Genomic DNA, 12,409 nt, shown 5'->3' with positions numbered 1-12,409 from the left:
GACTTTGTCAAATTTAACGCACCCTCTGAGGCGGCCGAGAAACAGCGCCACGAAATGGGCAGAAAATGCATTAGGCAGCTTATTGTGCACTGTCTAAAGTGCAAAATTCAAAAATTCATTAAAAAAAAATTCTACAGTAAAAACTGCTCAAAATGTGGATTTCGTCAGAGTAGGAGCTCTAGTCTAATGGGACAATGTCAAATTTAACGCACCCTCTGAGGCGGCCGAGAAACAGCGCCACGAAATGGGCAGAAATGCATTAGGCGGCTTATTGTGCACTGTCTAAAGTACAAAATTCAAAAATTCATAAAAAAAAAAATCTACAGTAAAAACTGCTAAAAATGTGGATTTCGTCAGAGTTCGAGCTCTAGTCTAATGGGACAATGTCAAATTTAACGCACCCTCTGAGGCGGCCGAGAAACAGCGCCACGAAATGGGCAGAAATGCATTAGGCGGCTTATTGTGCACTGTCTTAAGTGCAAAATTCAAAAATTCATTAAAAAAAAATACTACAGTAAAAACTGCTCAAAATGTGGATTTCGTCAGAGTAGGAGCTTTAGTCTAATGGGACAATGTCAAATTTAACGCACCCTCTGAGGCAGCCGAGAAACAGCGCCGCAGAATGGGCAGAAAATGCATTAGGCAGCTTATTGTGCACTGTAAAAAGCAAAATTCAAAAATTCATTAAAATAAAATTCTACAGTAAAAACTGCTCAAAATTTGGATTTCATTAGAGTAGGAGCTCTAGTCTAATGGGACTTTGTCAAATTTAACGCACCCTCTGAGGCGGCCGAGAAACAGCGCCACGAAATGGGCAGAAAATGCATTAGGCAGCTTATTGTGCACTGTCTAAAGTGCAAAATTTAAAAATTAATTAAACAAAAATTCTACAGTAAAAACTCCTCAAAATGTGGATTTCGTCAGAGTAGGAGCTCTAGTCTAATGGGACTTTGTCAAATTTAACGCACCCTCTGAGGCGGCCGAGAAACAGCGCCACGAAATGGGCAGAAAATGTATTAGGCGGCTTATTGTGCACTGTAAAAAGCAAACTTCAAAAAATTCATTAAAAAAAAAATCTACAGTAAAAACTGCTCAAAATTTGGATTTCGTTAGAGTAGGAGCTCTAGTCTAATGGGACTTTGTCAAATTTAACGCACCCTCTGAGGCGGCCGAGAAACAGCGCCACGAAATGGGCAGAAAATGCATTAGGCAGCTTATTGTGCACTGTCTAAAGTGCAAAATTCAAAAATTCATTAAAAAAACATTCTACAGTAAAAACTGCTCAAAATGTGGATTTCGTCAGAGTAGGAGCTCTAGTCTAATGGGACTTTGTCAAATTTAACGCACCCTCTGAGGCGGCTGAGAAACAGCGCCACGAAATGGGCAGAAAATGCATTAGGCAGCTTATTGTGCACTGTCTAAAGTGCAAAATTCAAAAATTCATTAAAAAAAAATTCTACAGTAAAAACTGCTCAAAATGTGGATTTCGTCAGAGTAGGAGCTCTAGTCTAATGGGACAATGTCAAATTTAACGCACCCTCTGAGGCGGCCGAGAAACAGCGCCACGAAATGGGCAGAAATGCATTAGGCGGCTTATTGTGCACTGTCTAAAGTACAAAATTCAAAAATTCATTAAAAAAAAAATCTACAGTAAAAACTGCTAAAAATGTGGATTTCGTCAGAGTTCGAGCTCTAGTCTAATGGGACAATGTCAAATTTAACGCACCCTCTGAGGCGGCCGAGAAACAGCGCCACGAAATGGGCAGAAATGCATTAGGCGGCTTATTGTGCACTGTCTAAAGTACAAAATTCAAAAATTCATTAAAAAAAAATTCTACAGTAAAAACTGCTAAAAATGTGGATTTCGTCAGAGTTCGAGCTCTAGTCTAATGGGACAATGTCAAATTTAACGCACCCTCTGAGGCAGCCGAGAAACAGCGCCGCAGAATGGGCAGAAAATGCATTAGGCAGCTTATTGTGCACTGTAAAAAGCAAAATTCAAAAATTCATTAAAATAAAATTCTACAGTAAAAACTGCTCAAAATTTGGATTTCGTTAGAGTAGGAGCTCTAGTCTAATGGGACTTTGTCAAATTTAACGCACCCTCTGAGGCGGCCGAGAAACAGCGCCACGAAATGGGCAGAAAATGCATTAGGTAGCTTATTGTGCACTGTCTAAAGTGCTAAATTTAAAAATTAATTAAACAAAAATTCTACAGTAAAAACTCCTCAAAATGTGGATTTCGTCAGAGTAGGAGCTCTAGTCTAATGGGACTTTGTCAAATTTAACGCACCCTCTGAGGCGGCCGAGAAACAGCGCCACGAAATGGGCAGAAAATGCATTAGGCAGCTTTTTGTGCACTGTCTAAAGTGCAAAATTAAAAAATTCATTAAAAAAAAATTCTACAGTAAAAACTGCTCAAAATGTGGATTTCGTCAGAGTAGGAGCTCTAGTCTAATGGGACAATGTCAAATTTAACGCACCCTCTGAGGCGGCCGAGAAACAGCGCCGCAGAATGGGCAGAAAATGCATTAGGCGGCTTATTGTGCACTGTCTAAAGTGCAAAATTAAAAAATTCCATCAAATACAGCTAAGATATAGAGCCCCCAATTGAGCCAACAATGCAATGGCTTTTTATACAGTAAAACGTGAAATTGTGCATGATTATATTCAAGCAGATACAGGGTAAAACATCAGTAAAACCAAATAGGCCAACAATGTGATAACTCTTCTGTATTTTGTCAGATTGGGTCCATATCTTTCTAATGTACAGTAACCATGCAATGGCACTTTCAAGTCAATGCAATTGAATTTAATTAGTCATTTGTATAACCCTTTTCACAATACATATAATTTCAAGGCAGCTTTACAGAAAATGCAGGTTTCTATGTTACAAAACCACAATAGGATTTAATGAGATGATATCAGAAAGTACAGTTATAAGATACCACAAATTATAGTATTTACAAATATCATATATGCATCTAAGCAAAATTAATGTGTTAAAGCAATTATAAATAGATCATTTTGTATAATCATTCATGTTTGATGTTCTGGAGTCCTTGCAAGGGTAGGTTTCATCTATTCAAATGTGCTGGGTCATCTGAAGTCTTCATAAGAGGCTGGATCCAAGCTGGAGCATAATCTCAGTACCTTGTGAAATTCTAATTTGTAATAATAATAATAATAATTTAAAAAAAAACATGTATTGAATACATTCAAATGATGTTATTTGCAATAATTAAAGAATAATGTAGGCCTAATTATATTTTAACAGACATTTATGTGTTATTATTATTTATTTACCTTTCAAAATACTTTATTATTATTTTCTGGAAAAATATAAACAATACAAACAGGGTCTCTAATAAGTGTGAATAAGTGAAAAACCACACGGTCCCTAAATTGAGCTGATGACATACAATAATTAAAGAATAATGTAGCCTAATTATATTTATGTGCTTTAATATTTGTACAGTCCATTTTCGCTGATATATCAGTGTTATTTGCTTTTAAACATTTTTTATTATCATTTTATTCGGAATATAGACCCAAAAGTAACACAATCCCTTTAAAAACGCGAAAAAGAGAAAACCGCACGGTCCCTAAGTTGAGCGTCAATAAGAAGCCAGCAAACGCGGAAGTTCGCGTCATTTAAGGTGGAACGGATAGCGTCAATAAGAAGCTGCGAATAAGAAGCTGGATTCAGCCTCGTAAAAATATCCCTGTTTTAAGGAATAAGCCTGTAATACAGAAGAAACTACATATCAATGAACGTTTCATGCGCCATGCTAATTCACAATAACAGAAGAAAAGCAAATCCAATCACTAACGTTACATAGATAGTTGAAAGATTTTAAAGAAAGACGTTAGATAACACTTATTTTATGTGATTTACAATATGATTTTCACCCGTAAATACAACTACTGGGTACCACTTCATAGTTACTTTCATTAACATACAGGTTATTAGTAAACATTAGAATTAGTGTACATTAGAAATGCCAGATACGTTGATGACTACATATTTTCATATTTGAATGAACATCACTGATTCAACTGTTAAGTAGCCTATTGATTCTTTCGATGGTTTATGCAGATTATCTTCCTGTATCTGTCGAACGGCATTTCTCTCACCTAGCAAAAAAATGAAAATATGCAAACTTACTTGCTGTCGTCATTCTTCTTTCTGCTTCTCCAGAAACTCATTCCAAAGAGGAAGAGAATATTCCAAATCCAATAAGACAGAAGTGAGTGTGATAGACAGTCCCTACCTGTCCTAGTCTATCACAGGTGATCTCTGAACTTCTGTTTGAGATGTAACAGCTGCCGTGTGTTTCTATACTAGTTTTTTTTTTTTCTCGACATGTGAGGCAGACAGGGAGGTGTGGAGAAACCCATTTCCACAAATAAAGAGATCCTTTGCGAAAGCCGCTGGAATGCTGTGCTGCAACTCTTCCGTGGTCTTAAAGTCCTCCGGGTTTATTTTTCACAGAGTAGGCCTATTTTGTAGTTTGCGAATTGATTTCTGGCGGGAATACATTTCTTCTCGTGAAAACACAATTATGTATTAGCGCCGCAAACACTAAACAGAATAGAAGACTATAGTCTTCTAAAGTCACTAAAAATAATGTCAATTTTGTTAAATAAAAAGCGGGAAGTGCTCCAGTCAAATACTACTTTTGCTTGCGAAAGACATTTTTTAGTCATGAAAACAAATTTTTAGTTTTCTAGCGGCTAGCCTGTCTGTTTTGAATCCATCGTGAACCCACTCCCATGAGAAAACGTAACTATTGTTCCAGATTTCATATTTTATATGCATTTCATATTTAATGATAGTTAAAATATCCCACCTCTATACCTAGCTGCAATATACTCTTAAAAGCGGACAAAAAAATATGAACCTTTAACATTTAGTCTATCTCTTCTGCAAAAAAACTGAGCAAAAATATTGATATCTTATCCCACACTATAGACTTAATCAAATGTTTTCTTGAAAGTTAATGTTCCTCCCATAAAAACCACCAGCCAACATGTAAATACAGCATATGCGACTTTTCTTGTAAACAGACAATAACAACACACTGATAATAGAAAAAGAAGAATGATCATTTACTTTTAATAGTTTAATATTTATTTTGTTTTAATTACATGTTACTTAACATATTTAAACAACTGCCTCCAATAAAGGGGCTTTAAAAAATAAAATACAATTAGTCTGTTCTTAAAAGGCAGACAGTGGCCAACATATAAGTGGTTTTCTTTTAGAGGCACACAAAGCTTATACATACGTACGTACGTACATACATACATACATACATGATCAACAACAGACAGAGCATAAGATAGCTTTTATTAATACGATAAAAGATAAGCAGCCATTGTCAGCCATAAACAGAAGGACAAACATCTGCTTGAAATGAGTCAATGAGTGTGAACGTATTTTTAATGCTGTATTTCTGTCTAAACAGACAGTAGGCCTAATGCTCCAAATCTTCATAAATTGCATGTAAATGCAGTGTTGGCCAGAAGAAAGCCAGGTAAGACACAAAGCTTTCTATTCCCTTCTATATTTATTTTTTACCTCATATTTCTCTGTGCCCAAAGCCAAGCTAGATTCCTGAACCAAACATGTTAAATGTCAAAGGGGGAAAAAATCTGAAAAAAAAAAAAACATTCAAAAAGAAGCACATTCTTCCATTTCAGATGCTTTCATATATAAAGTCTGTGTGAGTGGACGTCTTCACAAAGCACATCTATTGTAGTCACTGTGAAGCCCATGAGACTGAACCTTGAGAGCAGGTTCTCATCTTTCAAGGCAAAGTGTGCTGAAAAGTCTCAGTGGGTCCACCTTCAGGTGAAACTACATTCATACAACTGAAATGGTTATGACATCTTGCAAATACATTAATAATTGCATTGAAACTAGGTTTAAATTCACTGTCTGTAAAGACAATTTGTGCATATGAATACCAACTGGGTACTATTGATCCCTAGAGAGTGTTATAAGTGTCTTTTAAACTGTGGCAGTGACTGAATGTTGTGCAAGATGAATAAAAGGACAGCAGCTGCACAAGCTGATCGTTCTTATATCCTAATTGACACTGGAAACATTGCATTGGAGTATTAAGGGTGCTTTTGAGAAGAATAATTCTATGAAACTATTAACAAGATCAAATTATTGTCTTGATTCTCACTCCAAGGTAAGGCTGAACAGGTAGGCACTAGAAAAGATATTACAGCCTGATTTAACATGGCTCGATTTTTATATACATTTGCTCGTAAAATTAGCTTTATGGAACTCTGATAAGATTTGCTTCACTTTTTGTGCCACAATATTTTTAAATCATTATATTTCTTAAGCATTTGTCATTAAGAATAAGACAGAAGGGACATTTTTATTAAGCAAACTTCCTATAGTCTACATTGTTTTTTTGTTGATAAAATAGAATATGTATTATGATATGAATGCACTGTGGTACAAGATTACTGGCAAACAATTCACAAATATGTACATTTTATTATTTATAACAGCTATTTATAAATTTGCAATGTCAAATAATGACTCTTAGTAGTTTGTCAAGATTTTGATTCTTCAAAAAGACAATGAGTCAGAGTAAAGTATAAATGCTGTACTGTAAGATTATAAAGATAAAACGTCGGTTGCACGGTTGTTCTTTTCTAGATTTCATCAGTGTTCTCTTTTAGCAGGGAAAAAAAATTCAGTTCCAGTAGTGGTTTACGGAAGCTGATAACGTTACCAAGCACCTCAGCCTCTTTTACAACTGAAATCCACATATCAGGTCGCAGTTATGAGGTTTTATGGCTTGTGGGATATGTTCCTGAGAGTGGACAGACATGCCCACAATAAAAACCTCTCGTGTCTGAGAACTATTGCTGAAACTTTTAAATGAAGCGAATGAAGCTGCCCAGTTCCCCTGCTTGTAAACTTTAAATGAATGTGGTAATATTGCCCAAAAAAAGGATGCAAATGAATCTCGATACACTCCACGACACAGAATTAAATAAATTCACTGCATTGGTAACCTTATAGTCATTCGAAAAAGAACTTCAAATAGTTGGGGATAGATTTGTTCAGAAACACTTGTTCAATTATATTGAACTGGACATCAGTAAAAAAAAAAAAAAAAGGTTTTTAGTACATGTGCTATTGATTAAGTCATAGTCACATGGATTTTAAACGGTCTAAAGCGGTAGATTACTGGAGGTCTCTTGATTTGAGGTTCAAAGGGGAGTCACACCAGAGCTTTCAAGCCATATAGGCTGCAATGAGTCTGTTACCTTTTCCTCCATCTTGACTTGGCCTTCATACATTATCCAGCCAAACGGACACCGGGAGAACTCAGTGGACATTCAGAAGGAGCTGGAATCCTAGAGGATTAACAAGTGGCTGGAGATGGAGGTGGAAGGATTCTGCTAATTCTGCTCCTTGTTAATGTGGCATTGCATCCAGCTTGGGTCAGGAGAGCTCGGATTTGCTGAGGGCTATCGCCAACTCCAGATCCTCCTGCTCCTGCTGGGTCAGACGAGCCACACGCTCCCTCTCTTCTCTCTCACTCTCCCGCTTCGCCCACTCTATCATGTCCTCCTCCGTGGGGTACTGCTCCACACACACACACACACACACACACACACACACACACACACACATACACCATAACCCCATCAGACACCCTGTCAATTTGCACCCGTTTAAAGTAATATTTCAAAATTTTCTCAAGTTTATAACAAACAATCTAAAGAAGTGGGGTCATGCAAGTGTTACAGATAGTGTAAACAATGTGCTTTCTAAGTGTACCAACTTCAAATGTTCAAAGAGTAGAGTTAAAGGCACAGTATGTAAGTTTCTCCACTAGATGTAACTTATTCAAAACAATAAAGGCATAGCTTGATGGCGCCGTGAATGAGTGTGGAATCATGGGAGGTGCCGTCTGCACCTCCACAGCCGATGGAAAGCAATCTGACGGGACTCAGGCAGAAATCGCGTTCATGGATGAGCTCATGTATTAAAGTTTTATTAACGTTACTGTGGTATGAAGCAGGGCAGGACCGAGAGCTGTTTTTATGATGCTTAAATGCCGCAGTCGGCCGCTGCTGCTCCTTTCATTTGTTGTTTATGCATATTTTACGATTAAAGTTACGTTTAACGTTCACCTCCTTGTTCCTTGAACTTTGTTACAGTTACGTTTGATCACCTAAATTCACATTATTTTATTTCATTTTAATGAAACAGCCACAAGTGCTGAATTACTACCCATACAGGCCACTTTATTTGAATAATTAAAATGGTGGGGTAACACAGCGCTGTTTTACTTAATGTCTTGGATTTGAGTGTTTTGAGAGTTATGTTAACGTTACTCTGTGCGTTTGCTCGGTGGCTGGTATCAGCACACTGCAGTAAGCTAGATTGGTATTAGAATATCATGTTAATAAAAGCTGAATGACTTGTGTTGCTAAATGGCATGCAATTCATTTTAAAATATATTGTATGGTGGAGAAAATTCTGTATTACTGTTACTACAAATAAAGCTCTTTCTGATTATGCTGTTCACCACTTCACAAAATAGTGTTGTCTGATTTACCTTTTGGGCACAAACATATTATTCACGGATGCGGTAAATCAAGAAAACGAGATTCAAACAATAAGACTAACTGTGTTGAGCTATATAGCAATGATTAGTTTTATGTCTATAAAGGTATCCAAGCAGTTGTTCACCTGTCTACTAAAACACATAATATATAAAAGCGTCTTTGGTGACAAGGGTAACGTGGATATGACATCATTAACGGGCGACGCAACGACACAGGATGTTTCACTGGTTAAAAAAAAAAGGTGCATTTCTCTGGATTTAAACATTGTTGGGAACATTTGGGATAATGTAAGTACACAAGTCAATAAAATATATTACATTGTTTTGGTGGTTTTTGGATATTTTAATCCAAAAATCTTACATATTGTGCCTTTAAAGACTAGTAAGTTTGAGTTAATGCTACAACATTCATAAGTCTGTTAAAGATGACATAAAACAGTTTTATGTAACTATACAAATGATATATCTTTCCTTTAATCTACTTAAAGGAATAGTTCACCCAAAAAATGAAAAGTCTGTCATTATTTACTCAGCATATGGTCATTAAGGACAGCTAGGGAAAAAAATCTATTTGATTTTAATTTAATATTATTATTTATAATAATCTTTTCTCTTTTTCCCTCCAAACATGTTTATTATTGGGTGAACTATTCCTTTAGGTGTTGTTTGGTCAATGTCAACACCAACCATCTAGAACTGCACATACACAAATCCAAAGACTGTCTCACTAAATGTACGGTGTCTTAAATATCAGAAGGATTACAGAGAAAAAAATACTTAATATGGAAACATTAGGGGAGGAAAAAAAAAAACAGTGGTAATGTGGTACAGCTACTGACACAGGAGGATGGGAGATATGAAAAGTGTGCCATGATGCAATCCATAAAGCCTCTCAGCTAACATCGGCTCACAAGCCAGCTGACACATGAGACTTCATATAAAAATGTTATGTGTTACAAAAGGACTCTTTATTTTTGTATCTGCTATTATCACTGATTAAATAAGGTTTTTAAAAAACAGATCATCACTTACAAAATGCAAATATAGTCAGCAAGGTTTCAACAAACTCACAAAATTCGAAAATGTGTTCTTCAGAATAATAAGAATAATAATAATTAAAAAAAAATCCTTATGGGTTTGAGATGGTACAAAAGTGAGTAAATAATGACTAATTAATAATAAACTTTTTATATACTAAACTATTTAACTGTTTATATACTAAACTACAAGTTTTTTTGACATACATTTTGGGTGAGTTTTCTCTTAAACAAGTCAGATGTACTCATGTGTGAAAGCCTGGATTGCTCATATAGCCCAACATGCAGAACATGCAGATATTTCCCACAGATGTAGACAACCATGGATGGAGAGATGAAATCACAACTATTAGCTGGTAAGCATATCAACACACAGAACACCATAACATGAAAACGCAACTAATCTCTCGATGTCTCTTCGTTTGTAATGAGTTTTAAAATATGCCATCATAAAGCTTAATTTATTTGATGCATCATCTGATAAGGAAAGCTCACAGAGGGAAAATCTGAGAAGACAAACTCTTTAATTTTTAATTTAAAAAATAAAAATACAGAAAGGAGCCAACAAATACTGTCGGCATCCTAGCTGATTATTTTATTTAGCAAATTGTCTGTATATAAACAAAACAGAGTGCATCTCTTCTTAAAAAAAAAAAAAAAAAAGATGGTGCAGAGAATCGTGGGATGTAGATGGAACCAGAAAGTGTTCAACCAATGAATGAGAAGGAACAGCCCGATAAGACAGGTAGACAGTGATTAGTTTGTGCAATGCAAGGTAAGGCAAATCAGTGAACCAAGATATGGCAGGGCAATGAACGTGCAAGATGGAATCAAGCCTCAACCAATGGTGGAGAACATGACAAAAGAACACAAGGGGTAAGTTGAAAACAGCCAAGAGCAAGCAGCCCCGCCTCTCCATCCACAGCCAGTGAGAACTTACGCATGATGTTAGGAATATTGTGATGTCATAAATACGTAGACTTCAACATTTAAATACATTCATTTTGTAAATTAGTTAGGATTTTTAATAGAAGCATAAGCCTGGATTCAGTTGAACTATTAGAGTAGATAAATAAAGCCCATCTATATTTACAAAAAACATTACATAAAAATGACAAGGCTTTGTGGCTTTTCACAAACAGATGGTAAAGCAGAGTCATCGAAATATTGGATTATGAGCATTTCTTTCCAGGAAAACCAAATGAAAAGGGCTGTGAGGGGTCGAGAGGTCAAGGCTGCTGCTGGCGGAGGTGAAATGTCAGGGTTCACTACTGGGGATCAGGAGGGGGAGGAGCTCACTTTATCAAAGCTGGCGAATCGGTTGGGGTCACATGGGGCTTGGTGGGGCGAGGAAGGGGCGAAGGGGTCTGGTACCGAGTCTTTAGCGGGAAGGGAGGAGAACTCTCCAGAACCCTGTGCCTTGAACAAACCACGCCTCTGAAATGACTCGGACGACTCCGATCGGTGGATGTTGGACCGCTTACCTTTAAAGACGCACACACACAGACAAAACAGCACTCAGAAACGGGTGACAGAGTTGGCGTAAGAGAAAATCGTCTGAGGTTCATTCTGATTAAACACACAGAACAAGAACCAGCTCACCTGGGGGTGGAGGTGGAGGTCTGGTTGGTGTTCCGGTTTTGGGCGGCAATGCGGGAGGTACATCTGACTGAGTGTCCTCCTTAAATAAATTCTTGTTTGTACTTGAGTCAAATGGATCGCTGCCATTAGACTGAAAAGGCAAGAGGGAACTTCATCAGCTGCAACCCACATTCAACTTGATTTAAATCATGTGGCTGAAGTGATTGGTAATAAAGCTGAAATACTGGGCTTCTGTTTAAGAAAAAATCCTTACCTTTGCTAAACTGCTAAAGTCTGCAAAACCTTCACCAAAAGTCTCATTGCCAAATACTGCAGCAAAGGGATCTGAAACAAGTCAAAATATATAAAACAGAAATTTTGGATACTTTTGGATAGGATGTACATGATGTATAATTTCATTTGGATATACAATGGGTACAGTACATCAGGGTTTTTTTTTTTTAAAGAAAGCTCTCTCAAATAATGGTTAAAACTATATGGTGAATCCTGAGAGCTGGCACATTACTTTAATATTAAAAGGTTAAAATTAATAACAGAATTAATAATTAAATTTAACTGTTATTTATTTTTTACATATAACAAATCAACATTCAAATGAAAACTGAGTTGTATACAAACATTAAAATTGCACATTAGGCAGTTTCTAATATCAACTTTCTTATGACATTATTATGTTTCAACTCGAAATATAAATATTTAAATAATGGCTGTCAAAAAATAGCTTTCATGACATTTATTCAAACATACATCACTAACAGGTTCAGTAAAAATATAATAAATGTAAATATGTAATATAGTGCATTTATATTTATTAAAATGTTCCTCTCAAGCTATTCTATCTCTAGAGCTTTCCTGAGGTAAACGTTATGTGACGTTTACAAGCTGTTTTTATTGAAATTTTTCTGTGGTTGAAATACTGATTAAGCGATTACATGAGAAATGATACAGTTTTTCGGTTTCTTTCAACATACCTTCTTGATGTACCATGTTTATTTTGTGCTATACCTGTAACTTACAGTATAGGAAAAGAGGCTACAGCGATCTGTCATGCCACATTAAAGAGCTCAAACTAAATTTGTTGCCTGAATTTGATAAAATTCACAATGTGTAAGCCTAGACTTTGTTTCATATCAAAAGTAATGAAGCACAAAATGTATT

At 36.2% G+C, this 12,409-nt stretch overlaps 2 protein-coding genes across 4 annotated transcripts in view; both read right to left on the bottom strand.

Annotated features, from left to right (window-relative positions):
* ttc39a (tetratricopeptide repeat domain 39A) overlaps positions 1 to 4,271 on the bottom strand; it is a 35,268-nt gene extending 30,997 nt beyond the window's left edge. Inside the window, exon 1 of the mRNA XM_056259577.1 lies at positions 4,169 to 4,271. Within this exon, the coding sequence (XP_056115552.1) occupies positions 4,169 to 4,209 (41 nt within the window). The 5' untranslated portion in view covers positions 4,210 to 4,271. The remainder of the gene's footprint in view (positions 1 to 4,168) is intronic.
* A 1,325-nt stretch (positions 4,272 to 5,596) lies between these two features.
* The window catches only part of eps15 (epidermal growth factor receptor pathway substrate 15), a 28,997-nt gene continuing 22,184 nt past the window's right edge, over positions 5,597 to 12,409 (bottom strand). The window contains exons 22-26 of one of the 3 annotated variants that reach the window (XR_008807832.1): positions 11,505 to 11,575; positions 11,252 to 11,381; positions 10,949 to 11,133; positions 6,075 to 7,621; positions 5,597 to 6,013 (exon numbers count right to left, since the gene is read on the bottom strand). Coding sequence is in view for 1 of the 3 variants with exons in the window: in XM_056259575.1 (XP_056115550.1) it covers positions 7,481 to 7,621; positions 10,949 to 11,133; positions 11,252 to 11,381; positions 11,505 to 11,575 (527 nt within the window). In the remaining 2 variants the exon portion in view is untranslated. Of the gene's footprint in view, positions 7,622 to 10,948; positions 11,134 to 11,251; positions 11,382 to 11,504; positions 11,576 to 12,409 lie in introns of all 3 variants that reach the window. The other 2 variants (XR_008807833.1, XM_056259575.1) reach the window with 2 other exon arrangements.

Source organism: Rhinichthys klamathensis, unplaced genomic scaffold (assembly GCF_029890125.1).
Source record: "Rhinichthys klamathensis goyatoka isolate OS25496 unplaced genomic scaffold, OSU_Roscu_1.1 h1tg000169l_1, whole genome shotgun sequence".
Classification (NCBI taxonomy): domain Eukaryota; kingdom Metazoa; phylum Chordata; class Actinopteri; order Cypriniformes; family Leuciscidae; genus Rhinichthys; species Rhinichthys klamathensis.
This window is presented reverse-complemented; position numbering and strand designations above follow the sequence as displayed.